We start from the raw sequence: 27,660 nt of genomic DNA on the forward strand, positions 1-27,660 counted from the left end.
CTCTGCCCGATCCACGTCCGGCCGACCCCATACCTAATGGATCCCCCAATACAAATCCCATACATAGGTCCTGAATTTACTCGGCTCCACCCCCAGCCCTGTGTTTTACAACTGTACTATCAACAATGAAAGACACAGCAAAAATGCATCTTAAACAACCACGATAACTTTCTGTCCCCCATAGTGTGCTGCTTAATGCACCCACCCCTATCCAATCCCGCACCATTTTCACCTCTTAAGGGACATGCCCAGGTCTATAGCCACATCTACCACTCCCACGCATTACCTGCCCACAAAGCAATGTCATGTCAGCTGTGCTTAATTGCAGACGATAAACGCAGATGACATTCAGTGCATTGCTATGTGGAGGCTCAGGAATGGGTGTTATGCCGCAAGCAGGCTATTCAAATAAACAAAAGCAAGCTAGTACCTGCAAGATAGCTCAGCAAGATGTGGAACTAGTGTGTTGAGCAGGGTCCAGGTTTGGATCTTGCGTTGGGGGTGGGGGAGGGCAAAACAAATGTGCCCATTTCGCCATCCAGGAACGCTGGTCCTGATTACAAAAGAAGGGAAGGAGGGTGGATTTTCCCAAAAACTAGAGGAACGTTGTAGGTTTTACTTCCTGCCCACTTTGACCCCTGCCTGCACTGCCTCTTCCCCACTGAAACCTCTCACATCCTTGTACAGTCAGTCTCCTCCATTGCAGTACCCACACCCCAAACAAAACAAGAAATGGCAAAGTCAATAGGTCTGGCTGTTTATGTACTTATAAAGCCCCACACGCCAAATGGCTTCCCATCTACCTTTCCCTTCATAATCTCGACCAGATTGTGTAGCTTCGCATTTGCTCTGCAGCCTGTTTTGTGCTATCATTTCCTGGCCAGCGCCTCTCATGAATGCCCCAAAAATAAGCCAGGAATCATTTGCATTCCCATGCAACCCTGCCGATTGGACACTGTTGCTGTCATCCTGCAAATCATGTTATATTTTCACCTAGGATGGATCACAAAGGGTTGAGGGGAAATAGTTCAAGAGATACACAGGGTTTTGCTAATAAACATGGTTACCCTAACTTTAACATTTTCCAGAAAGGGATAGGGAGTTTTTTGCTGCAGTAGAATTCATCAAAGTAGATTTCGTTGAATTTCTTTTGTCGGATTTTGCTGCAAATATATGTGGTGGGGTGGGCTTAGAAGAATAATTCATGTAGTGGAGGAAAAGGGAGGGCTGCGTGGGGTCTCCCCTGCATATGTTTGCGACAAAATTGTCGAGTTAAAAAAAAAAACTAGACCAAGTCTACTACGACGCAGAAGATTCGACCCGATCACATAGAACCACCAGATTACTAGGGATTCATATGATGCCAGCTGTGCAGCCCTTGATCTGTCACATGCTTTGGAAGCAGATTAGTAAGTGCAAGGAGATGTACTGAGGAAAAATACAGTTAGAACAATTGCATAAAATGTGAGCGGGCCCAGAAGCTAAGCAAGATCTAAAGTACCTGGCAGTCTTCCAGAGTGGGGATCGGAGCAGGGTGAGAGGAAGGAAGCAGCCAGCAAGAAAGCAAGCAACACTGTTGCACTAGGTGAGTGTTGCTGATTGCATGGCTGTTGTCACCGGCACCATTTTTGATAGATCTAGGAAGGGCAGGATGTGTTTAAGATAGGGGTCTGACTCTCCAGATGTTTTGGACTACAACTTTAATGGTCCCTCACCATTGAGTATCCTAACTAGGGCTGAGCTGCTGTCCAAAACATGAGGAGAGCCAAAGGTTGCAGACCCCTTGTATAAGGGCATGTATTTGGAAATGGGATTTCCTGGAGATCTCCTGGATTTCAGGAGCACTGGCAGAACACGGTCAAAGACTAGACCCAGCTTTTGGGAAGAATGATGAGGTACCGAAGGAAGAATGCCAAGATAAAGGAATACCTAGCTGAATGGAGGAGCTGAAGAAGACCATTTCTGTTTTCAGTGGATTGAGATGCATGGATTTGTCTGCCAGAAAGCGATATGATGTCGATCAATGGCGGAGCCACTGAGAGGGAAGGCAATCTGCGTGACGTCAGCATAACACATGGATGAAAGGGTGAATAGCTTTGCTAGAGGTTTGACAAATGCACTAAACAGCTATGTCCATGGTATTTGGAGCCATGTAGTCAGCCACAATGAGAGAAAACCGACAAGTTTGACTTCCACAGCTTGGACCGAATCAGTATTCTGAAAATCCTCAACTTGGTGACAAAGTGATAAAGAAACCATGCACTACAGTCTACAGGCGTCCAGAGATTCAGCCACATCTGTTCTGCTTGGCCATGGTAGCTATTGAAAAGAAACAATCTCTAATGAAAGCAGATGTGGACCAAGCTTCTTGTATCAAACTCAAATAATAAAAAAAAAGTAGGGTGAATACTTTAGTTTTTAAGCCATCCACAATCCAAGAGAGTTGCCTTATATTCTGTTCTCCCTGCAATATTAAAGTTGATCCCTAACACAGTCTGCGACAATTCTCCTCACGCTTATTTGATACGGTAGAAACTGGCAGTAACAAGGGACCTGATTCCGGCTCAGCTTCATTACTATTCATTGCCCCACTGGGGTGCAGTCAATCAACACTGTGCAGTCTAAAAGTGCGTAATGATTGGGATGAGAAAAGATGTTACTGGGAACAGGACATGATTGTTTTCCCTGGAAGGTGGATTGCAGCTTTGGGTCATTTACCAAACTTTGAGGTCCAGGATAGAAAAACCTTACCTTACCTCCTCCACCTGCTTTGCTGTGTATCTTACTCCCCTCCCCATAGCCCTCTCCTCTCCCCCCATTGGCTGCCACCTCTTCATAAGTACAACCCCCAGGGCAGCTCCACTGCCCATTGCAGCCCCTGCGGCGAAGGGCCCCAAGGTTAAGGACAGGTTCTGCAGTTGCAGCTTCAGGCTGTGTTTGCCTGTGTTCGCCGGTGGACTATTCAGCACAGCCATCAACCAGCAGCGACGGACAAGGTAAGAAAAGTGTGTGTAGGGGGAGAATAGCCATTGCTGTTCCCTATTTAACTGTCCCTCCTCTCTTATTACTTCTATTAAGAAATCTTGCAGTCTGCTGCACATCGCCCACAGTTTTATGTTACCCATCTCTATCATTCAGACGTCGCTGTTTTAGTTATTCAACCAGCCTTTTCTCCCTCTCTCTAGGAAAGTCGAATCTGGATGTTTTGCATTTGTGGTGTGTTTGAAATATAGGCTAATCTCCCTCTCTCTAGGAAAGTCGTATCTTGGCGATTCTGCAGTCTTTACTTGTCACTGGCTTCCTCCCTCTGGTCCTCAAGCATTCCCTTGTGCACCCTCTTCTCAATGTGCAAGTAAAACTGTCCACCTTTACTTTTGCACACTTCTCCACCCTCCCACCTGAGCTTTCCCCTTGCTCCCCATCCTGCACTCCTCCTCTTCCCCGTCTCCCTTCATTTCTGTTACTGCACTAGCACACTCTGAATTGTCTCACAAACTAGTAGGTACAATATTGTTTGTCTTCTTCCCTGTTCATCCCAACCTTCACTTCCTCTCTTCCCCCCTCTTTTCTGTTACTGCACTTGCACGCTCCCAATTGTCCCACGACCTAGTAGGAACATTATTGTTGGTCTCTTCCGTGTGCCCCCTATACCTTCAACTCCCTTCATCCCTCCTCCCCTGCATTCTTGTTACTGCATTTGCACGATCCGAATGTCTCTTGTTATTGTTTTATTTTTGTTTTGCTCCCCTTCATCCCCCTCCCTTGTCTTGATGTGCCTTGAAACACCTTGATGTAATAAATTGTTCAAGGTGGCCAACACTGGTCATTAAGTTAGAGCTTAATAAATAGTTGACCAGCCCAGGCCTCCTCACTGTAACAATTACACAGTCAATTACACAGTCACCAGTGAATGCTTTAGGAGAATTTCCAAACCAGCCAACTCTCCTTGCCATCAACACCATTTGTGGATTGATGGATTGATGGCCGATCCGATTTAGAAGTATTTATCCCGCTCATTCATTGACAGTAATTACTTTTTGGTCATTTACTATGAATTAATTACTTCGAAATTACTTCAACAAATATGACAAATATGGGTATTTAAGGGTTAAAGGGTAAAAAAAAGGGGGTAGAGATGGGTTTTGGGGAGGGGGAGTAAATGCAGGATAAGGAGGGTATGGGGGCAACCACCACAAAATAAAATTCGGAGTAACATTTCAAAGTAATTACTTTGTAGTAAATTACCACAAAGTAATTACTGTCGATGAAATGACATGCAAACATCCATTGTGTATCTTTATTCACCAGATACAGAAGATTCCCGATTGGTTGATTTACATTCAGGGGATTGTCACAATGACAAATATCAGAGGTCCTGCACCTGGTAATGGGCTAACATGGTACATGTTCAACTGTTATATTGGGCTGAGTTATCATTTATGCTTACTGAGGATGTCACCACCTGGGGGCTGTTATTAGCAGATATCTTGGTATTAGGGAGCTCCTTGGGAAAATCATTGATTGCTGAGATGGCCACCATACCTTCTACTTGGTCAAACCATGGATTTGGAATGGTGAACTGTTGGACTTGCCAAGCTTTAGGCTCGCAATTCAGTGGAATTGAGGCAGTCTTTAGAGATTCGGTTAACAGAGGTTTGGTGGCATTTAAAGAGGCAGTGGATTGATGGCTGAGAGGTCACAGGCCAAATTAATGTTCTCTAGGGCGTTCTCCACAGCTGTGAGGTGTTCCATAATCGAGGTAACAACTAATATAATGAGGTCTAGAGATTGGACTGTGGCTATATCAGGAGCTAAATTGTACCTCAGACTCAAACATAACTGACTCCCACACTACTCACATACTCCTCCCCCCCCAACTATTATACCCCTGGATAAGTTATTGTAGTTAAGGTTACTACTTTTTGAATCTGATATGCTAGATGGAAGTTGCCTCCTCAGGTCTAGCGTATTTTACAAGCTAAAAAGGTGTACAGGCTTTAGACAACCAGGGTAACGACATTGGCCTCATCACGAGTTGGGAGGGATCCCCGGTGGTATTACTGCTGGGGCTATTAGCATTACCGCCAACCCCCCGGCGCTATTAGCACCGGATAACATGTTTGGTGGAGCGATAAATCCCCATTCCCCATTGGGCCCATTTGGGAATTTCCCATTCCCCATTAGGCCCAATGGGGAATTCTTGGTGCTATTACCACCAGCGGTATTACTGGCGGCGGTAATAGCACCGAAAATCGGCAAAATTGCAGCGGATTTGACCCCAGCTCAGAGCTGGGGGTAAATCCGCCAAGCTTGTGATTTGGCAAACCCTTAAATGTGGCGGTAATAGCAATCCGCATAACCATACAAAACTGCCTCTATAGCAATCATGCTTAAATTGATAGACACTTGCAATTAAAATGGACTAAAACAGCGCAGTCTCAGCACGATATCTTAGCAAGCTATGACACCAGTGCATTATCTGCAGAACATGGGTTCATATCCACATAGAGGCCACAAAAAGAGTCCTTTGCCCACAGTCCACGAAAGGTAGTCTGGACCTTAAAATGTATGGGAACAATGGCTGATTGTTCTGAAAGGTAGAGCAACATTGGACCATGTAGTTCTCGTTCACTTCAACCAGTGCTTGTGGGACAGCAAGGCGAAGCTGAGATGACTGGCAGGATAGTGTCCAGGATGGGTCTGTCAAATAGGGTGGTGCTTGAGGACAGGGTGTTTATGTCCATGGAAGTGCAATCATTTTGAAATGCTCATGTTGACTAATTTGTAGATATTGAAATCATCAAAGACGATGATGACGTTGGAGGTTGTTTGCAATGTGAGATGCAGTCTGGGAATTCTTCTAAATATTGAGAGGTATCTCACAGGGGCATGTACATGGGAACCATCATGAAGCAAGTGGCATTTAAATGCAAAAAAGGTGATGTTAGAGAGGATCTTGGCGAGTGGGACGTGAGATGGGTGGACCAATGCCACCCCTTCACAAGTCTTGTTCTGCTTGCTGACCAGTATCTTGAAATTTTATGGCAAGGCTCAATTAAGCTAATGGAGAATTAAGTTTCAGTGAGGGTGAGTAGGTCACCATAGGGCGGCCGGAAAGGATAGCTCAGGCGCAACGCCCCTGTCTTGAAAGCAAGATAACGCAGAGCAACATAGGTTCGAATCCTGGTCCCGTGGTTAGAGACTGGTGTTGGTATTAATCACGTAATAATAGATTAATTAAATTCTTCAATCAGGTTGTGTACATTGGCTGCATGTTTATATATACTAATTAATTCAATGCTGTAACCGCTGTTTCAATACAATATACCGATACATTTTAAAAGTTGCTTTAACAGGACAAGCCACTGCTCAACAGATTTGGTGAAACTATGGGGGGGCGGAGGAGAGAACAAATAAAATATCTGGTAAAAGCACTAGACAGCAAGTAAAAAAAATCTCCAATAAAATCCAGAGATTGCTTCAGTAAAATATATTGTTGTAGCTCAACGTAGTGACACACAAAGAAATCATACACAGAGCAGAAACATTCTCATGATCCTGCCCTTCTAGGATGGTGGCAGTGAAAATACTGCTTTAGTTAAGATGCAATGGGCCAATAAAATCCACTCTGCATCATGGAGCCGATTGTTCTGGGTTGGGACCCTTGTTGTTACAGTATTGGACAATATGCACTAGCTTTTACAAAATGGCCAACACTAAAGCGGAGATTTCACCAGGATCCGTTCTTTCTGCATCCTGGAAACACCAATATTCACTAGAGCCTCTCTGTATATTGCTGTTTGCGATATGCAAGAGAGCTAAGGCTCTTTGTAGCAAACAATCAAGAACCTTTACAAATATAATCAGATAGGTTGTCCAACTCCAGGCCTCGAGGGCCGGATCCATGTCGGGTTTCCAGGATAACCCTCAATATTTATGAGATAGATTTGCATACAATGTTTTTAAATGAATGAGGGATATCCTGAAAATCCGTCAGGATCCTGGCCCTTGATTTGGACATTTTGTAAATATCAAACACCCACTGTTTCATGGATTCAGAGGCAGGGATGCATATTAAAGCTTTTTCAGAATGTCACTACCTGGTTCAAGTACTAAAATAACAAAACAAGTAATTTAATTACGAAGTGCCTCATCAGGAGTTGGGCAGAGCGGTGCAAATGCGGCAGTAACGCTATTACCGCTGCATTACCCTTTGCCCAATCCCGAGCTTGGGCGGAAAGTGGGAGGTTTACCTCCAGCTTTTTGCTCGAGGTATAAACCTTCCCTTTCTGCCCATTTTCGGCACTATTACCGCTGGCGCTATTACCGCCAGCAATAATAGCGCCGAAAAGCTCCGTAGAGTCCTATGGACTCTGAATAAATGGGGACTAACAGCGCCACCGCAACTCAGGATCTGGCGCAAATTGCTTCGGGCCGAGTTGCTCTAACGCTATTGGCGATGGCCGGTATCCCAGCACATTTACTAAGAAGTTTACCTCCTACCCTTATGTGACATGAGAAAAAGAAGCAAACAACCACACTTGTATTACTACAGAACGCATTACCAAAATGCGCGTCAAGTTGAGTTGTAGTAAGGAGTAACGAGACATTTTAAATTGTGAATATATTATCAGTAGTGTATAAAATGGTACTTTTAAAAGATTTACTGTAAACGTAGGCTTGGAAGGAAACCACATAAGAATATATTCTGTAAGCATATTTTGTTTCTGTAAAGGATTTCCTGGAAGGGGAGAGTAAGTATCAAGAGGCATGAATTTACACTAATAAAACGGGAACTTCAACCGGAATATTTCTAATTTCTAAGCACACAGAGACGACAATTGGACATTGGGATCATTGTTTAAGGACTGGAAGCTTTAAAATACCGTTAGAAATTATGTACCACTAAAGTTAGGTCAGATTAAGGCATAGGTTTGTTGATGCTCAGGGGAGAATGGTGGCTTTTGAGAGAAAAGATACAGGCTTCGATCAAACAATAGTACCCAACAATGTGGACTGAATGAAGCAAGGACCTTAAACTGAGGTTCCAGCACAGTTACTGTCCAAGAAAGCCTGCATCAGAAGGTACTTCACTAACAGAACTATGGTGTAATGTCTAGGTTCCAAATAGCATTGTTTTATCGACGAGAAAGATGGTGAAAGCCATTAATCGTGTAAAAACAACATGGCAGCTAAGATGGCCACATGGAAATGTCAAAGGGAACTCATGGACACCCTTCTCCGTTTCCATTGTGGCCGTTGTAAGAAAGAGTGGCGTGTGAGAAAGACACCGATTTCAGCGGTTGCCGTGCAGGAAGCACTGATGGAGAGCAAAGTGAAGGTACATCAGGTGTGCCAAGTCAGTCTGAGGGCTCAGAATGCAGGCTCTCAACAGTGGTTAAGGCCTGCCTTGAGAGAACTCTGAAGCGTGCCACCCGGCTTCTAACTGAGAGAAGCACTATAATGCCAGCATTGTTTGGGGGCTCTTCTAGCCACATAGAGTACGTTACATTCCAGTTTTTCTAAATGATGCTGCCTTGCTGAGAGTGTGGCTGTGCAGGGACAGTGCCAATGTTGTTCCTTAAAACATACTATGTACCCACAAATGGACCAAGAAGCAAACCAGCTCAGCAGAAGGCCAATAGACTCTGGAAACAGTTGCACACATGTAAACAAGGCCACCCATCAGCAAAGTGTCAACCTCGATCTTCATACAAGGGACAATTGATCAAATTCACCAATACGAGCGGATGTGCTAAGAGTGGGGGAAACCCAGAGTGATTTTATCACTGAGAAAAAGGGTACTTTCCATGGTTGGAATTGCTCATTTTGCAATCCTATCAGAAAAGAAGATACTTGGTTTCACATGTAAATGTGCGATTATGCAACAGGTGTGAGTGGATGCCTTTAATGTGCCCATGTGGCAAGCTGCACGTGGGCCAGATTAGAAGGAAGTTCAGGGAGAGGCCACTGAACATTAGAGCGACACCAAGAACCACCGTCACATGCCAGCAATAGCCCAATATTTCAACAAGGCCAGGTGCTGGAAACTGTGAAGCAGTGAGGGTGAGTTTGAACCATTGAAAGGACTTTAACACCTTCTTTGGAGAGCACCTGGCAAATATGAACGAGTACATCTTCTGACAAATTATTATGTAAAATGTAGGGTTTGCAATGATATAACTATGACGTTGCAATGTTGGTTTCGTGCTTGTATTAAGAAACCATACATGCGACAGCATGGGGAACCCATATCGCATGTTCCTACTGCTGCCAGAAATACAACTTTGTACCTTTTCAGTTCACAACTTTTAACAAATTCATTGATACTAATTAATCCTCTCCGCATACTTCACCGATTCAATTTACAAAAACTGGCATACATCACTTAATAATCAATATCTTACTTTTAATTACGAGTGTACAAAAATTTCATCATGATTAATGAAGGATGAAAGACACCAGACATTTTTTTAACATACAGAGGTGCAGCTCACAATATGTGTATAATACAGAAAAATGGAAAAAAAAATAAAGTGCAGTAATCCCGTGTTTTCGAAAAACCTGATTGAGCTCCTAAAGGAACACATGTTGAGTCCAGTAGAGGCCCTCTCGAGATTATGAGGATTCTAAATCTTAAATTTGTGTGTGGGCTGAGTCTGAAATCTTGGTCGACGTTCAATGACTTTGACATGTCCCTATTCAATACGCCTCCATCAAGATCAAATAATACTACCAAAAATTATCCCTGAATGGAAGATAATGAAATGGGTCCCAAAAATTGAATGGGCCAGTTTATAAACTAAAAATCATGATATGCTAGACCATTACTTCTAGGGGAGGTATCCAAGCTCTTCTTAATGCTTCGGATGTAAATAGCGCAATTCAAATGGACATAACAGGAGCCATCTTGATTTGAGGCTACACATTAATTATAATATGTGCATAAGAATAATTGGTTAAAGAACATATTCAGGTGTTGAAATGGATTTGAAAAATCAAAAGAACATACCTATCAGCAATGGGTTGTTTAAATTACAAAAAGGGATTTCTTGATGTGCGATTCCAATTTATGGAGATTCAATTATGCTGGAAATATTTCTAATAAATTATAGTCTGGGGTAATGGCTTGGAATGGCGAAAACCTTGATTTAGGTACTATGGAGGTTTACATGGACATGAAATAAGAGGGAGGGCTTGCTCACCATGTTGTGCGGCAGAACAAGAATTTTCAACAAACCAAAAGGTACCATTGAATATACTCTTGGAATAAATCCCAATTAAGAATGGACTAGAGGGCTACAAAATAATGCATGCTTAATGCTAACTTAGTGCCAGGATGCGATCAAGAGAAGCCTGTACCCTTGTAGCCTATGCCATTCCCTCCACAGTGGTGAGAGTGATACCACAGGCTCCCTCGAGTCTCACCCACAAACTGCGAGACACTGCATCTCAAGGATGCACCCCAATAAACAGTTTTTTTAAAATCCGATCAGGGCTGGTCTTTAGCTGGACAAAGTTTCTGCTGGCTGCATATACCCCTTTGGCATACTGATCCGTTAGGTGGGGCTGCATTGGTACAGACATAGCTCCAAGGTAATGTGGCCCAGCCAACTTGTCTCCACTTGTGGTGCTGTGAGAAGACGTGTGTCACCAAATTGTCCCCCCATCGGTTGTTCCTCTACCAGAAACCTCTTGCTTGACTAATGGGCAGCAAGTCACATGGGCCTTTGTCTATTTTGCTGAAACCATGGTCATCCTGTCCATCTATTGCAACTTAGCACCAAACAAAAATATGCACTACAAAGTGGAAAGGTTATCTTTTGAACAATTGATCAAGCTTGGAGGTTATCTTTTGAACAATTGATCAAGCTTGGATACCCTGTTCAATCAATAAACCAAATGATATCAAAGGGACTGTAAACCCTGACCAATAAAAGCCAATTTACATTATTGTGCAGTTCAAACCCAGTCCCAGACAAAAAGGAAACTGAATGTGACTACGTCGGGCCTACACATACAGAGCATGGAAAACACTCAGAGATGGAGTCTAAAAATGCCGAAAACTGCTCTTGCAATTTGAAAGCACACTGCCAAATACATCAACAGGTTGGCAGAAACTGGAAGATTCAAAATTAAGTGTGCCTTGAATGCGAAATTCAAAGCCAGGAAGTACCTTTCATTAAATTTGACTGAGGCCTACTTTTCAACACCAGCATCCTTGCTGACAAAAGAAAGGAGGCCTTGAAAATGTGGGCATTCTACGGTATGGAAGGAAAGGAACTGTTTACCAGTGAAATTACCTGGCCTAAACCATCTAAATGTAGATCATAAAGTGGACATTGATGTCACTATGAGAGTTATTAAAAGGCTACACATGAAAAGTAAATGCAACAAATTGAAAAAAAGTATTTCTGTTCTTCAGGGCTCAAAAGGCTTGTTTGATTATAAAGACTTTTCACCTGAAAGTCAAAAACATGACCTTCCCCTTTCAGATGCCCTGCTCTGCTATCTATCTGAAAGACAATTCCTTTGATTTTTAAGGGCCTCTGAGAAAAACGCTGTATTCATGCATGACAGAGGAATGTATTGGTGCGACTGGATCAACAGACAGGCCACCCTTCTTGGGCTGAACTTTATAAAATCCACCAAATTCAAGAGGTTTTGTGGACCCTGGGATGACTGGGATGTCCTGCAATCAAGATTGTCACATGATGCCAGAGACCCATCTGGCTACGAAGATAAGATCTTTTCAGCATCCACTAGCCGGGCCTTTGACTTCACAAGAATGATGAAGTCCTTTACACCAGGCAAAACCCAAGAAAGCAGAGCACAGGCCCAGAGATTAGGTTCAGAAAGGAAATTAAACATTTTTGAAACTGAAGGACTCATATGCATGTCATGATTTTGCCATAGGTTTACATTAGGAATCACGTTATTTCCCCAAGAACCGTGATACTAACAGAAAAGGGACATATATCATTTGTAAACTTATCACAGGGCCATTCTTTTGATGTAATTCACATTATAAGTTGACCTTGGGAACCCAGAGCTATGACTGGAAATTTGATTATGGCCCCCCAGGAAATGTTACATAGCAGAAATCTGGGGAGGTAGCTGCTTCTTGAATCATGTAACTGTAGGTACGATTTGGTGATATTGACTTTTATTATTTGTGTGTCAAATTCAAAACTTTTCTGTTTGCACCTGCAACCTCCTGCCGAGACCGGAATTAGTTCATTACGAGTGGTATGATTAGAGGAACCCAAAAATATATATGTTAGGTATATTAAGAAATTACAGAAAGTTGCCATGTAGTGACTTTGTAGATGCAAAATGTTAAAAGGTGGAAAAAAGTTATGTTAAGTTGGAGGACTTGCCCCTCTCAATTTGGCCTTGGTAGACTGAAGGGATCAATCGGAGAAGAGGGGGTAGCCATTGAACAAGGGGATGGAGAATAGTTGTCCAATTCAAATGCAGGACCAATCAGCTGGCACCTCCTAATATTGGGGGATCGGGGGTGAAATAATAAAAATGCCTCGCACAATGGGAAACATGTCAGCTGCCTGAAGTAATCTGAGTGGAACTATTGAAAGCTTGATTGAGATTCAACATTGCCTGGGAGACAGACTGACACTTCCTGGGTTGGAAATGCTAATGAGATCTTTGCAAAGAGAGCCAAATAGAGGGTTCAGGAATACTGATGTCTTTCGTGGGCACTAAGCCCAGAGATATTCAATGTAAGTAGTTTGTCCAACAGAATCAAGAGTGTGGGGATCTGTTTGATGTAATACCTTGGCCTTAATTAGTGGTAGGGTAAAGGAAGTAGACCTGTAGCAGATTTTGATAAATAATAATTTAATTAATTCCCTTATAGCCAAATAACATGTGGTGATGTTGTTAAAGTTCGAAATTAACAAAACCACTCGCAGTTAGAATACAAATTATAGTCATTTAAAGTGAGTAAGTACTCAAAATTTCATTCTCAACCCCAAAACTCCCTAGAGGGAAGGGGTATCCTTGTCTAAAAACGAAATTCTTAACTGTCCCATTTCTCGGATCTGGCCTTTAAGCAGAGGGGTGCTGAATGTAACTGGCCGTCTGGATTTTTGGTGCTGGGGCAGAGACGTGTCTGGCAAAATTGAAAATAAAGTGAAGTCCCTAATTGAAAGGCACACTCTCTCCAGAGAGGGTGGACGTGACACCTGATAGAAAGAGAATCTGCATTATGATAGAAGGTTTGAACTTTTTATTTGACCTGTGTTCTATGTCCATGAGACCCACAAGTGAAAACTCACATGTGGTACAATCTCAGATCTTTTGTTACCGTTTATTCCCAAAAAGGTGAATTATTTGTATTGAATCATTGGTTTGTGCCACAGAGAATGTGGTGTGTCATGTGAAGTAGTGTAAATATTAAATTTTTCATAATAATGAATACAAATATATTCTATCTATACACCAGCCTTGTTCTTTTAACATTGCTAAAGGGTGAGGGATTCACTGGTTCTAGATGAGATAGCTAGATAGATAGAATATTGAGTTCTATTTGTGTGCTTTGTTGATTGGGCAGGGGGAGTACTCCCTACATTACCTGTGGTTCCATAAATATATCTCACACTATTGTTCAAGCTAATCGGTTTTTAGTTTTTTGTACGTGACCGAGTGAACAGAAGCCATTGCTATTTCATAAACCCAAAGAAAGGGCTGGGTCTTCTCCAAGAAGAACAACAGCACTTTTTGCACTCATGTGATGACACAAGTGAAAGGATAGTAATACACAACGTCATTGAAGGGCACGCATAGTGCTTATAAATAGAGTGACTGAAGGCAGCCTTGGATACAAATTTTTTATTACACTAGTAGCGGGTATACAGCACCAATTAAGTCATTAACTCTCAAAAGACTGCCTTGAAAAAACAATGTCAGGCACTTCAAGTGCAAAGTGTAATGGTAAGGGTTGCTAAAAGCAAGCTCAAAGAGTTCCCATGAGGAGTTGTTTTGGACGGGAGGGGCAGGAATTGAGTGGCAATACCCAGAGGGTTTAGCATGGCCATGGCAGTCAATGGGTGGGCAAATAACCAAACAACACCGACAAGCTACGTGTTCCCTCATATACCATTTCTCCCAATATGTACTCTAATGCAATTGTTTTGGCTTAAAGGTGGTGCAAGTGCCATCTAATAGCCCAAACGAACAAATTATTTAAAAGGGATGCTTGCATAAAGAAGGACTGAGCAGTGCCTGAGCAATATATTTTTCTCCCAGCCTCACACCATTGATTGCAACATGTATTCTATGTCATTGGCAGTGTAATGGCTTCTAGGCACTCCAACAAGTAAGAGAACTACAGAGTAACAAGGGGTCTTGAGTATGTGTTTAACAGTTTGCTTGGCAGTTTAAATGTTTTATGCTGAGTGCTCCACTCACCTCCAAGTAAAAATAATGTTGGTCGAGACCACAAATGATGAAACTACCAGTATTTTCTGGGGTACCTTCAATACTCCGCAATCCCATCTAGGGTGAAGATAAGAGGAAATCAGTGCCAAGGTCAAAGCAATAAATTAGGCGGCTAATGACCCATCCTGCCACTAAAGGGAGCTATTTGCATGCATCATCTATTTTGAGTGGCAAGCACAAGGCAGCGTGATAATTATACCTGAGACCTGCAAGTTAATTATATTGCCATAATATGTCATTGTATCTTTAATCTGTATGTCACTCGCATACAGCATTTGTTTAAACATCACAGCGAACAAAATGACATGAATCTGTGTGATTTGGGACATTCAAGGGCAGGGCACGTCACGTAGTTGCAAATTGTATTCACAGAACCCATAAAAGACAGACTTGCGAGCTGTCAGCGGGGGTGGGGCTGGTTCTTATCCCTGCAGAATTATTATGAATTACCGGGGCACAGCAACTCCAAAAATGCTTTCAAAAAAACATTCCAACTAAGAAATTAGCTAATAAGGAGTTATAAATGGCCATTATGTTCAGTTTCTCTCAAAATAAGTTTTCATATAAAATGTGTGCTGCTTTTATTCAGCCCCAGCCTACAAAGCTGCTAAAGGTAGCTTTCTGAAGTCAGGCCATCGCACGCGTGTGTGTGCGTGAGATAATCGCAGGCATGCAACATCTGTTTCTGATGCTGAGACCAACTGTAGCAGACAAGGGCAATGCTGCCCCTTCAGGTGAATGTCTCCTGCGTATCTGGAGGGTCTCAGCTCAACCTTGAGGGCCACAGAGAGCCTCCACTACTAGCAAGGCATAAAAGAAGCAGTGTCGTATAGCAATTTACTATGCAATTCTGTGGGTTTGCTAATTAAATTAACACTTGTGTAGCAAAAATAGCTATTTAAGTTGCCCTGTTGAATGAAAGCACAGCTCACACTGCATTCCTCTCTTGCTCTTGGGTCTCTCTCCACCCTTTTATCCTCTGTTGAATTCCAAAGACCTGTGTGGGAGTGCTAGTCAAGAATTCATTTTCTTGAAATAATGGCAAGCCAGAAGTAATCGGGATGACACTTTTATTAAGCCAACTATATCCTGTCTAGCAAATACCAGTATGTGTTGATTTTATATTTTCTAAAAGACAGTCATGCAATTCCATTCCTTACATACAGGCATCCCACCCCACAGGTGCCCCTCCTACACCTCTGACCATGCCACACAACCACCCTATCACCTCTGGACATGCCCTGCAGGCAGCCCACACCACAGGCCCCCCATTACACCCCAGACCATGCCCTGCAGGCAGCCCATCACCCCTGACCATGCCCTGCAGGCAGCCCACACCACAGGTGACCACCCTACACCCCTGGGCATGCCTAGCAGGCAGCCCATCTACCATTCCTTACATAACACATAATGCATAATTGCAGTATTGCTACTTTAAAACAGTGCAGTGTCTCCATGTTTTACAGTAAGGTTTAGGTTAGTATATCTAAATCTCGGTGGCAACAAGATTTAATTTTATTGGGGAAGATGCATCACATAGAAGAGTAAACACTTTTGAAAATGTACATGATTACACAGCCACATACTTTTGATGGCAAACTTAGTTCTGTGACCTACTGGTCACATACATCTGTAACGGATGCTCAACCCATGAGCTGAACCCATACTCCTGTACATCCTATCTTATCACCCCTGTTGCTTTATACCAGCTAGCCTGAAAGTGTGATGGCCACAAAATAAAACGTTTACCTAGCTTGTCCAGTTCTCTGCCTGCTACGCCATCCACTCTGCTTAGTCTCTTACTGTCCTTCCTCTTACATCTTGAATACACAAAACGAACTAGATAAGTATACAAAGTAGTGATCGCTAGTTCCATCCAGTCTGTACATCTACAGATCTGCTGCAATACCATCCACTGTATTTAGCCTCCAGAGGTCACTTTGATCTATGATTATGATTGCCTTATATAACAGCACAAACATGAAAGGTGGCCAAACTGTTTTCAGAGCCTTTTTATCTTAGTTATGTGTGTCGATTCATGGAGCTAAGCTAGCCACTCATCCAGGGCACGCAAAGTCTACTCGCCCACTCGCACAGTCGAGTAGGCTTTATAAAGGGCGAGTACCATTTGCAGAGGACGCTTGAAACTTTTATTTAATATTTACTTTGTTTGCATCAAATGTCAAATAAACGTTTCACTGTGCATGTCTGGCCTCTGGGTGGCAGCTGCGTGCCAAACATAGTGGATTATTGGTGATATGCACCATTTTACAGAAAGCGCATTTACATTTTTTGTCATCTGTTGCCAAGGGTTGAGTGCATTTCCCTCAGGTCGAGTAGGTAAACTTAGTTACTAGACCCACAGGTCTAGCGGAATTTTAAAGAATTTGCAAATCGTTTTTGTAATGTCTTACTCCAGCGGTACACAAAAATGCTGTATTGTTACTTGTTTTATGGCTTGGGTACAAACAACTTCTAGTGACATTAAACATATTAGTATACCATTGCGAATCAAATGGGTTTGTTTGATAATCAAGAAAATGTTAATTAGCAAACTCTGCTAATCAATTTTTGAAAACTCATTTATGCCTTGTACTAGAGTTCACAGGACATGGCTTAACTGAATGACACTAGGCCCAGGAGTGCGCCCCGACCGCAGGAGCAGACCGTGGTCCCCCTTCACCATGCTGGCAGCTGCAGTGCCTGCCCCAGCCTAGACCCCAACTGGCGAGAAAACCCCCAACCTGTACGGGCGGGAACCCCGTGCCCATCGTGGGAGGGGCTGTGGCAGGCAACAGCAGCCCCCAGCCTTATGGGAAAGCCTGTGAGGCCCCCCCAAAGGGCAACATCAACCCCAACCCATGCCGGAAAACTCACGAGTCGTGGTTGACTTACTCACTACACCCATCGAGCCCTGAAAAGGGTGAAAGAAAATGGCTGCAGTGAGGGGAAAAAGCACATACGCGAGAGCCAGTCACATAATAGTGACATCACTAACCAACTGGGCAGCCAATCAGCTACTGCTTACATTTAAAAGCACTAGAGCAACCCCCACAAATCAGTAAATGGGCATTTTCAGAACCATTTTAAACTAAAACGTAAGTAGCATAATACCTTGTTTATTTTAAATACAAAATACAGTACAATGTGTAACATAGCTTGAAAGCTGCAGTAAATATATTTGAAAGCATAAATCAAGTTAAATAACTTTAATAAGATTGAAACATGGCGGCCACCATATTGGAAGGTCAAATGGCTAACAAATAAACCACAAAGTAGAAAATCTGCAAAAGAGTGCAAAAAAGGTGTGTTGTGGGAGGAGATGGGTGGTAATGGGAAGAAACCCCTATAGATTTCACTTGGCGATGGTCATTACATGGGTGGGACACATGGCCAAACTACATAATATCCATACTCATGATATGATATGATATGATATTTTATTTATATAGCGCCTATACACAATGTGTTTCAAAGCGCTTCAAGGCAAGGGAGGGAATAAGGGAAAATACAATGACAATACAGGCCTTGAACAGTAAAGATGTGAAATTAACTATCATATTCGGCCTGATGACATTTCAGATAGTGCAAGAGCTAAGACATAGATAAGGAAGGGAGGAAGAGAGTGGGAAGGAAATGGAAACAGACAGGCGACTACCGTACTAGGCCTGATGACATTTCTGGTAGAGCCGGAGAAAAACAAAAGGTGAGGGAGAGGGGTGCATAAACGGAGGGGAGGAACAAAACAATCGACTATGATACTAGGCCTAATGACATTTCAGATAGTGCTGGAGGGGGAGTGGGGAGAAAAAAACAGTAATGGGAGGGTGGAGGAAACAGATGAGGTTGCTATCATATTAGGTCCAGGGACAATTCTGATAGAGTAAGTGCATAGAAGAAAGTAAGGGGAGGAGAAAGGAAAAGGGAGAAGGGAAAGGAGGAGAGAACAGAGAGTAAGCAGTAAAAAAGAGTGGAGAAGCAAGAGTGGGGAGCGAATACAATTGCAGAAGTCAGTAGTAACACATAATGTTGAAAGCCAGGATACAAGATGAAGATGGGAATAGCATGATTCAGGAAGGCACCAGGTGGGCAGGGCTTGCTATGTGGTGAAAAAGAGCGGCAGGCAGGAAGGCACCAGGTGGGCGGGGCTTAGGCCAGGTGACGTAGATCCACTTGCACCTACTCCCCATCTGCAAAGGAAAAAAGGCTAAGAGCTCCTTAAGTAGGGAAACAGAGCGGCAAGCAGCATTGAAAAGCATTACAAACCTGCATCCAAAGCCCCTATTTCAAGCTCTCATGTTCAAAGCTCTTATTTTAATGACAATAGTTTTGGCTTTATAGGTCGCGCTTTCAGTGCCACCAAATAGCCAAAACTGAAAAAAGATGTACCGGAAACTTCAGAAGAGTTTCCTTTGGCAGACTAGCGAAAGGATTGCAACCACAGTTGATCGCTACACCCACAGTTTCACACACTAGACACCAGGAGATTTCCTCCACGACCAGTGGAATATACAGCAGGGTATTGACCAATAGCGGTGGCAGCTTTCGGTGCCTGGGGGGTGGATAATTGGGCACCAGCAGGAGGCCGCCCCTTACCCCTCCCATGGCTCCACCACTGGCATTGACTAGTTAAACATTTAAGCAAGTATACCCTGATCTTGACCAGATGTCATCAGGCCAAATGTTTATAGTCACCAGTAGCCTAGCCCCAACCCCGGACTACGTGCGATGAGGGAGCCAATTATCATGCAGGGTCCAAGGGCACCGCTAGCGCCTTCATACTGACTCGATAACTTACCCCCATTTATTTTGATGTCTAGTCTTGATCATAGTAATATGAAAATTGGCTTCTACCCTCTTTTTTGTTTACGGGGGGCCTGACTCTAGAGGGTTAGCTAAGTGTAAATACAGAGAAAATGAGTCAAGGCTACCTCTCCCTTTGACGTCCAGGTAGTATTGGCAGAACCTACAGTATGCTAAGGGATATGTCTTGATCATAGCAGGGACCGCAAGGGTTTGAGAGAGAATTGGTGCTGTTTTGTACAGAGTGCATAGGAATGACGATAATTAGGTGAGCCAACTTGGGAGTAAATGTGGATAGACCACCAGATGACTGGGAATCCATTGATATGGTATGATATGGCATTTATAACACGCCTATACACAAGTGTTTCAAGGCGCGACGAGGCAAGGGAGGGTAACAAAGGGAGGACGGACAACGATCCTACTAGGCCAGGTGTAATTCAGATCGCGCAAGTGCGTGGGAAGGGGGCAGGGACAGTGCAGTACATGGGAAAAGATGATAACAATAAAAGTAAACGCCCAGCATGTGGCAAGTGCATGGGTAAGTGCGGGCATCAGGAGTCAAGGGCTGGTAGGGGGACTGTAGGGATACAGAAACAGTCCCCAAGTGCAGGGGTTGCCAGGTGGGCAGTGCAGGTGTGTGACGCTGGCGGGGGAAGGACCTGGGCCGGAGATCAGGGGGTGTCCAGGTAGCCAGTGCTGTTCCGATTACAGCCAGGAGGTCAGCAGAGAAGAGGTGGAGAAAAAGCTGAAGCAAAGAGAAAGGTTTTCAGTTGCCTCCGGAACCGGAGACGGTTCTCCTCAAGTTTAAGGGAGGCAGGGAGGCTGTACCAGGGATGGTGTACCGATACAGCAGGGGTGTGGGAGATACAGTGCATTATATGTTTTGGACTCGTGGAGAAAAACACCAGTAGGTGCAAGCTCTAATTTGGCGAAACTAGTTAAATTTCCCACTGGTGACTATTATACAAATCTTGCCTTTATTACATGACAGAAGGTAACAAAATGTCAAGAAAAGTAACAGCGCATGCTTAGATCTCATTTTGCAAATGCCATCTTTGTTTATTTATTTATTTATACAGTGCCAACAGCCCGCAGGCCTCAGGGTGCAAATGAGCCCTAAGATAGCGCACGCCCTGTGTGGAAGGCCCTTTTGAGCAACAAAGACCAGAGTAACAATGACTGTAAATAAAAGATGAAATGCAGTATTTCATGCCAAGTATCTGGATTAGTCATAAGGCATGCGATCCATTAAGGGGGTACGATACCTTGCAATATCCCTCGCGACCTGCTCATTAGGACAGTTGATGAAAGCCACTGAGTGGGTCCCCGAGATGTAGCTCCCGGTGAAGGCAGAGTGCAGCTGCAGGCCTGCACTCCTTAACACCGGGTAAATGAAGCAAGAGGAAACCATCACCTAAAGGAAAGGGAAACAAAGTCACTGTAAAGTGTCTGTCCTTCGAGAATATATACAAAAAGGTATTTATTACACCGCATCTTCAGGAGTAGTTTCCTAAGACGAAGCAAGCGGACATCCTACAAAAACAAAACACAAATTCTACTGGGAAAACCAACCGACAAGTTAATTCTAATGTCTTACAGGACCCTCCGCTTGCAAGAATATAAAAACAGATGTCCTGGTTAGGAGATCATCCAGGCCTGGTTTTATAATTTACCTTCTGGGACTTGTAGCTTTGCTATTCCCATTTTAAATTCAGATCTACAAGACTAAGAATGCAAAGGCGACATACACACTCAAGCATGGCATGGGGTAACCCAAGAGCTATGTAACAACTATTAAAAATAGGTAATGTTAAGAGGAATGTCCAAATCACACACACCTGCCATTTGCATGACCTTATGTTGCTGATGGCCAACTGGAGTGCTCACTGATGTGCTGGATTCAGGTAAAGATGTATATAGAGTTATTGGGTCAGGGCAGTGAATGTTCCAGGCAATGTGCTAATTAGCCCTCCACATCCATCCCTCCTCGGGTTTCTTGGAGTAATGCATGTATCTCTTACCTCTGCGGGTTTGTTGAAGTCATGCATGTGTCCTTTTGCTCTCTGGGTTTGTTGAAGCCATACATGTGTCCTTTACCTCTCCAGGTTTGTTGCAGTCATGCATGTGTCCCTTACCTCTCTGGGTTTCTTAAAGTCGTGCATGTGTCCCTTACCTCCCCGGGTTTGTTGAAGCCATGCATGTGTCGTTTGCCTCTCCTGGTGTGTTGAAATCATGCATGAGTCATTTTCCTCTCTGGGTTTGTTAAAGTCATTCATGTGTCCCTTACGTATCCGGTTTTGTTGAAGTCATGCATTTGTCCCTTACCTCTCCGGGTATGTTGAAGTCATGCAGGTTTCCATTTTCCTCTTTGGGTTTGTTGAAGTCATGCATGTGCCCTTTTCCTCTCCAGGTTTCTTGAAGCTATGCATGTGTCCTTTCCTCTCCAGGTTTGTTGAAGTCATGCCTTTTCCTCTCTGGGTTTGTTGAAGTAATACATGTGTCCTTTTCCACTCCGGGTTTGTTGAAGTCATGCATGCATCCTTTTCCTCGCCCGGTTTGTTGAAGTCATGCCTTTTCCTCTCCGGGTTTGTTGAAGTCGTGCATGTATCGGTATGATTCCGTTGTGTTGCTGTCACAGAGGGGTTTGGATGCCTATAGACCCACACTATATCCTACCTGTAGCAATGTACTGGTTTTTGTCTGTGGAGTCGTGGGGCGAGTAGTCTTTACAGGGCTGTTGGGTACTTATAAGGTCCTCCCCATGTATGTTGAGGTGCTACACGAGTGATTCTGTGATTCTGCTGTAGGACAGGCCACACGAAGCAAGAAGTTGGAGACTGCTTTGAGGGGGGTGAGGTTTGGTGGGTTGGGGTGAGGTGTGATATGATGAGCTGTACAGGGTGAAATGAAGTGTGGTTGTGGATATGTGCGGTGTGCCTTTTGGAGGGTGTGCAGGCTTTCCCATCCTATCATAGGCATGGTGCCTTGGTGTCTGCAGCCTCTGTAGGCCCTTGGTCTATCTAGCTCCTCTTTGCCCTCCTTGAACCTCCTCGCACAGCTCTGAAAGGCATGCCTGCACTCCTGCTTACCCTCACCTAAACTGAGGAATCAGACCCACTTTCATACTGTTAAGATTAGCTGTGAGCTGATTGGGGTGTTCAGGTGGTTCCCTGCGGTGATAGGATTGGGAGGGAGGCATTGTAGTTCAGAACTCGAGGAGGGGGATTTAAAAAGGCTGGGGGGCCTTCTGAATCCATCCCATATGGCCTTGAAGTTTGTTTAGTGAGACAGGTGTCTAAATCCCTCCAAGTTTGCTGCCTCTTCTGCAGATAACATGTTTTAAGCCTGGGTAATTTTGGATCGCTAGGGACATTTTCCTTCTACTTTCCTGCATAGTCTCATCGTGGTGTTTCCAATAAAGGTGCAATGGAAAATAAATGGGTTTGCGGAGCAGGCCTTCCTGCTGATGAGGGAGGACTCTGGTTCCCACTGTGGTGTTGTGGCCCAGTGAGGGGGAGGTATTGTTTGCGCATGAGTAATCAGTGCCTTCTCCCTCCCCCTGCTGGTGTTTGGCGTTCCTCTCCTTGGTTCTCTGTGGAACATGGCCGTGGGTTCCATTTAAAGCAACAGCATGGCTTCCTGCTGATTTTGTAGTTAAGAGGAGGGGGCATTTTCTGACACCTAATGGGGCCTGGGGTGGCTCAGTCGACATATGTCCAGACTGCATACCCGTGCTTAGAGCGTACCTTGCCCCGTTACTTGGACCCAGACGTTGGGGTTCAAGTGACCGCAATGGGGTGGCTCTTTTTATAGGATATTGGGAGTTGTGGTAAGTGTGGGAGGAATCCCGCTTCCCCTGGGAGCCCGAGTCTCACAGTCATCCTACAGCATCTACCCCCATGTGACCTTGTCACAGAAGGATATTCATTGTCCGAAGCTCTAAAGAAGTGTGCCGATGCCATGGCAAACTCCCTGTGTCTGAGCTGACCGAGTGAAGATTATCCCTTAACATGGATTCTGCCAGCAAAGGGTAACCAGGACTCAGGACATTAGATACTATTCAGATTTAGGAACGTCAGATCACCCACTGGTTCAGAGATCCTGAAATACATACCCCTGAAATTCGTGTGCTTAGCTAAATCCTGCTAGTGTTCTAGTTTCCTTCCAAAACTTCACTGGCCCTTCTCGCAACATTACTTGATACAGCAATAAGAAGGTATTGAACCTGATAACCCGGTGTCTCCGTTTCTGTGCATCCACTCGGCTGCGTGACATCAGATTCTCCCCATAGCCTTTTTGCCCTACGTGTTAATGGAAGGAAGACTAAGCATTTCTCATGTGTTTCCCCAGGCCATGCCTTATTCAGGCTTTCATTGGGGATGTGCTTCACACGAACGATTTATTTAGCAATAATTTAAAGTACCAAAGGTTTTATTGTCATTTAGAGTGATCTTTACTTATTGCATTACACGTCAGAAAAGCTGTATCTGCAACCTCGTCGAAATGTAACTGATTTTACAAGTCAGGCATGTAATTTCCAAATAAATAATCACAAAACAGAATCTTGGGTGTTGAGTCTGCGCCAAGCTTTCAATAATTACACAACTGTAAAGATGTTCATACATTTATTCAAACCCTCCTTCACATCTGGTTAAGACCCTGATAAGCAATTCCTGGTTTCGAGTTACGCTTTCTTCACCAGGGTTCATTGAACATCTTACATCAAATCATTCTTGCACCCATGAACAACTTCTTATTTCATTAGAACTGGTATCAAATTATCCTCTGGGCACTAAGTGTTCCAATTTGCATAGGTGTTCATATTGATGAGCTCATTCAGTATTTTAGCAAAACATGAATCCTTCTCCAGTGTGGCTTGTTCTTCATTTCGGTAGTGGGTTTCCCTTCAGATTACAGACGCGAAGATCCCATTCTTAGGATGCTCCAATGAGGAGCTCAGTGCACACACCCAAGAGTTTGTTTTGTGTTTTAGTTTTGGCTATGAGACAAGGTCTCTCAATCTTGGGGTGGTTACGACACCATAGGTTACAACATGACCTGTGCAGGATGATGTAGGCTTTCTTGCCAGATAAGTCTAAATAGTCAGATGGATTGCAGACCTTTTTTGTGACAATATTCGTTTAAGGTCTCGTGTTTTCACAAGTTGAGTTTAATACAAAAAAACTAAAAATATTAAATGTATCGTCTAGCTCAGAAACAGGTTTCCCATTGTCCATGGCTTCTGAGATAGAAAGGGGCGGGGGGACTTCAGCACCATTGTGTGAATATTGGTCTTCATAGATACAAAAGTGTTTGATCGTGACCACTTCACTGACTGCACATCCAGCATCTCTGGATGATTCGAGGAACGGGTGGGGGGGGGTGGGGAGTTCATTGCATGCCTGGGGGGACGTGGCAAAGCAAACATTAGCATAGCAGAGGCGAAAGACAGACCAAGCAAATCAAGGTGATCCCTTACCCCCAATTAGTGCTGCGTCACAACATTACCCCCAAGCCCACACTTATACCAATACATGACATTCAATGGCAGAACACATGCCAATGGAAGTTAAAGATAAAAATGAAGTAAGAAATATTAAAGGCATTCCCTACATTACTCTTAAAGGAGTGTTACAATTTTTTTCAAATAAACAACAAAAACTTAAAGAAGCATTACACTCAACATTTCAAAGTGGCTAATTTGTGCCCAATTCATAATTCTTTGCGTTAAATCCATTTCCCCTTCTGCTGAATCCGTTTATGTTCCCCAAACATAGGTGCTAGTGTGGAATAAAAGGGGTGCTTCTTTTTTCCTGAATATACCCCCTGCATTTCAAGACATTTGCTTTGAGATATTGGGGTTTAAATCATGTTATGTTATGTTAAAGGTACTTATATAGTGCACGGTCACCAACGGAATTGGTCCCCAGGCGCTCTGGCGTATCTGTAAACGAGAAGCTGGGATGGGTTAGTAAGGTGAAGAGGGAGTAGGATAGTGAGTGATGCTCTCTTAATGTATTAGAAAGAAAATCCCACGCTGCACTCAATACAAGCAGGACCATATTTTACAGACACATGAAAGGGGGATTTGTAGAGGACAAGGTCCTTCACAGACTTCCATCTGTCGGTAATGTACCAGAAATCGGCAGATTTTCTTGAGGTCAGGAATCTGAAGGTCCCATATCAGTGGTTAGGTCTGCTTTCTCCGTTACCATCTCTCGGGATCAGCGCCTCTATTATGGATAACGTTTTTTATTTTGACATTATTCATTTTTGTATTGTAGTCTTTAAAGCGCTGACCTAGCTCGAGAGCAGCAGAGCATAGCATGGGTGCTGGTAGCCAGAGTTTGTGCTAGTATCTTAACAGTAGCGCAGTACGGCGAGTTGCAGACTGTGCATCCATTGGGTTCAGTCCTTGGTGCATTCAATAAACCTTGCTCCCAAGCAAAGCTATGAAAGGATAACGGTCTGCACTGCAAGCAGAAAGGCACCACGTCCTTCCATTCCCCTGTGTTTCGCTACTACCAATGGCCACTGCTGCCGTGAAACAGCGAATAGAACTTGCTTCTTGCATTGTGCTTGTGTGTTTGAATCCTGGTGAATTGTGCACGGTGCTACACACCAGAAGAGATGCGTCGACGCGTGGTGCACTGGACGTTCAGTAATTACCAGCACGTGCAAGCTGCTACCATGCACCTTAGGCCTTCGCCGCCAGCGCCCTACATGCAGGGATTGCCCTATATGCAGGGCTTGCCTTCTAGGCCTACAAGACATGCACCAGGCCTGCAGACAGGCAACCCCCGCCAACATTTCCACGTTGTATCACTTGTTACTATATTCCTCGCCCACAGACCACCCAAACACACATTTTCCACTTACAGAAATGTAGATAAAATCCTGCGATCCCCGCCATTGCTCTAAAACGATGGATGTGTTTAAAATGTGTTTTCATCAGTGTTCGAAGTGTACGGAAAGAAGTAGTGGAACTATGTTCCCTACTGGCCAGCATTGATCCCAACAAACACCATCGCCACACACCCCAAAACACATGCTCCTGTTGTCTAGGGGAACACTCAGTGCAGTGCACTGAAAGTGAAAGTTTCAACTTCTTCCTACACATTTATTTTAAAATGAAATCATTCCGGAACGGTTTCTTTTTAAAATAACAGTATAGGAACTGTAAAACTGAATTAAAAGAAGTAGAGGAGCACCGCTCCCGACCACTCCCTCCCACTTCGACCACTGGTTTTCATTCCACCATTGGCTGTTGACCCCACCCAACAGGTCAGCAGCGTCAAGACCATTTACACCTTTTGAGTTGTTTCTATCCTGTTCTGCATTTCTGAAGATCGAGTGCTAAAATTGTTCTAAGCACACAGAATAATGAATACCAGTAGGCTCATAGAAAAATGACAGTGTGGGGGGAGGTGTGTTGATCTGGAAGAGGAAACTAGAGCACACCCAATTGCATAAAGGCAGAAACATAGACTGCATAACGGTACACTTGTAAACAGGGAGGATAGCTCTGGGGCAACGCGCTCGCCATCCCAGAGTCAGCGCTTTGAAACCTCTGGGTATTAAGCGCATTATAAATAACCAATTATAATAATTATAATAACCATAATTGAAGTAGATACAGTGGATTTTAATTGTGTGAGATTTCTAAAATTAAAAATCCAGCAAGATTTGCTGGAAGTGGGTGCGGGAAGTGGATGTTTAGAGCATAATGAATTGTTGCAAAAGAGAGATTGTATATTTGATCGTGGGAAGATTGAATAAATGACTAACATTGTCCTCCAATAAGATCTTTTTTCCCCTGAATCACCTTCAAAGACTTTGCCTGCCCTAGTCCTCTTCCAAGCTACTCTACACACACGCAACCAAAGCATAACTACTCCATACCACCATTCCCCTTGTGGTTACACCGTGAAGAGTTTCTTTGAGAAAAAAAACACTCATAACCAAGATGGGATGAGTGCTGAGTGCACAGGGATTTTATTGGTGTGTCTGCGCTCACTAAAGCCCAGACCCCATTTCTATGATAAAGAGTACCCTTACTTGACCTGGTGTATTGATATGATATGATATGATAGGTTATTAATAACATGCTTAATACCCTGAGGTTTCTAAGCGCGGACCCGGGGATTGAGTGCTAGGTCAAGGCCTATCTGCAAGTCCCCCTCACTGCTAGAGGGCGTATTTTGTACCCAAAGGTCCCTGAGAGAAGTAAAGCCCAAGCTGCGACTCTGCATTCCTGCAGACTGCTAAGTCAGACTCCCAGTTTCGAAAGGGCCCAGGATTACTGCTGCATGGGTCTGCCAGAACCCAGAAGACTTTAAAGTAATACCCAGAGATTTAGAAGGAGCAGCAGCCACCCGACGGAATCCTGGCGCG

The 27,660-nt window shown here is 43.8% G+C and overlaps 1 protein-coding gene across 3 annotated transcripts in view; it reads right to left on the reverse strand.

The window, feature by feature from the left end:
- LOC138471735 (protein CutA homolog) overlaps window positions 1-27,660 on the reverse strand; it is a 242,149-nt gene that overhangs the window by 175,137 nt on the left and 39,352 nt on the right. For 2 of the 3 annotated variants that reach the window (XM_069609534.1, XM_069609532.1), the window contains exons 2-3: window positions 20,532-20,680; window positions 14,431-14,517 (exon numbers count right to left, since the gene is read on the reverse strand). In XM_069609534.1, the coding sequence (XP_069465635.1) occupies window positions 14,431-14,517; window positions 20,532-20,680 (236 nt within the window). The remainder of the gene's footprint in view (window positions 1-14,430; window positions 14,518-20,531; window positions 20,681-27,660) is intronic. The other variant, XM_069609533.1, reaches the window with a different exon arrangement.

Source organism: Ambystoma mexicanum, chromosome 8 (genome assembly GCF_040938575.1).
Source record: "Ambystoma mexicanum isolate Mex_15411 chromosome 8, UKY_AmexF1_1, whole genome shotgun sequence".
Lineage (NCBI taxonomy): Eukaryota > Metazoa > Chordata > Amphibia > Caudata > Ambystomatidae > Ambystoma > Ambystoma mexicanum.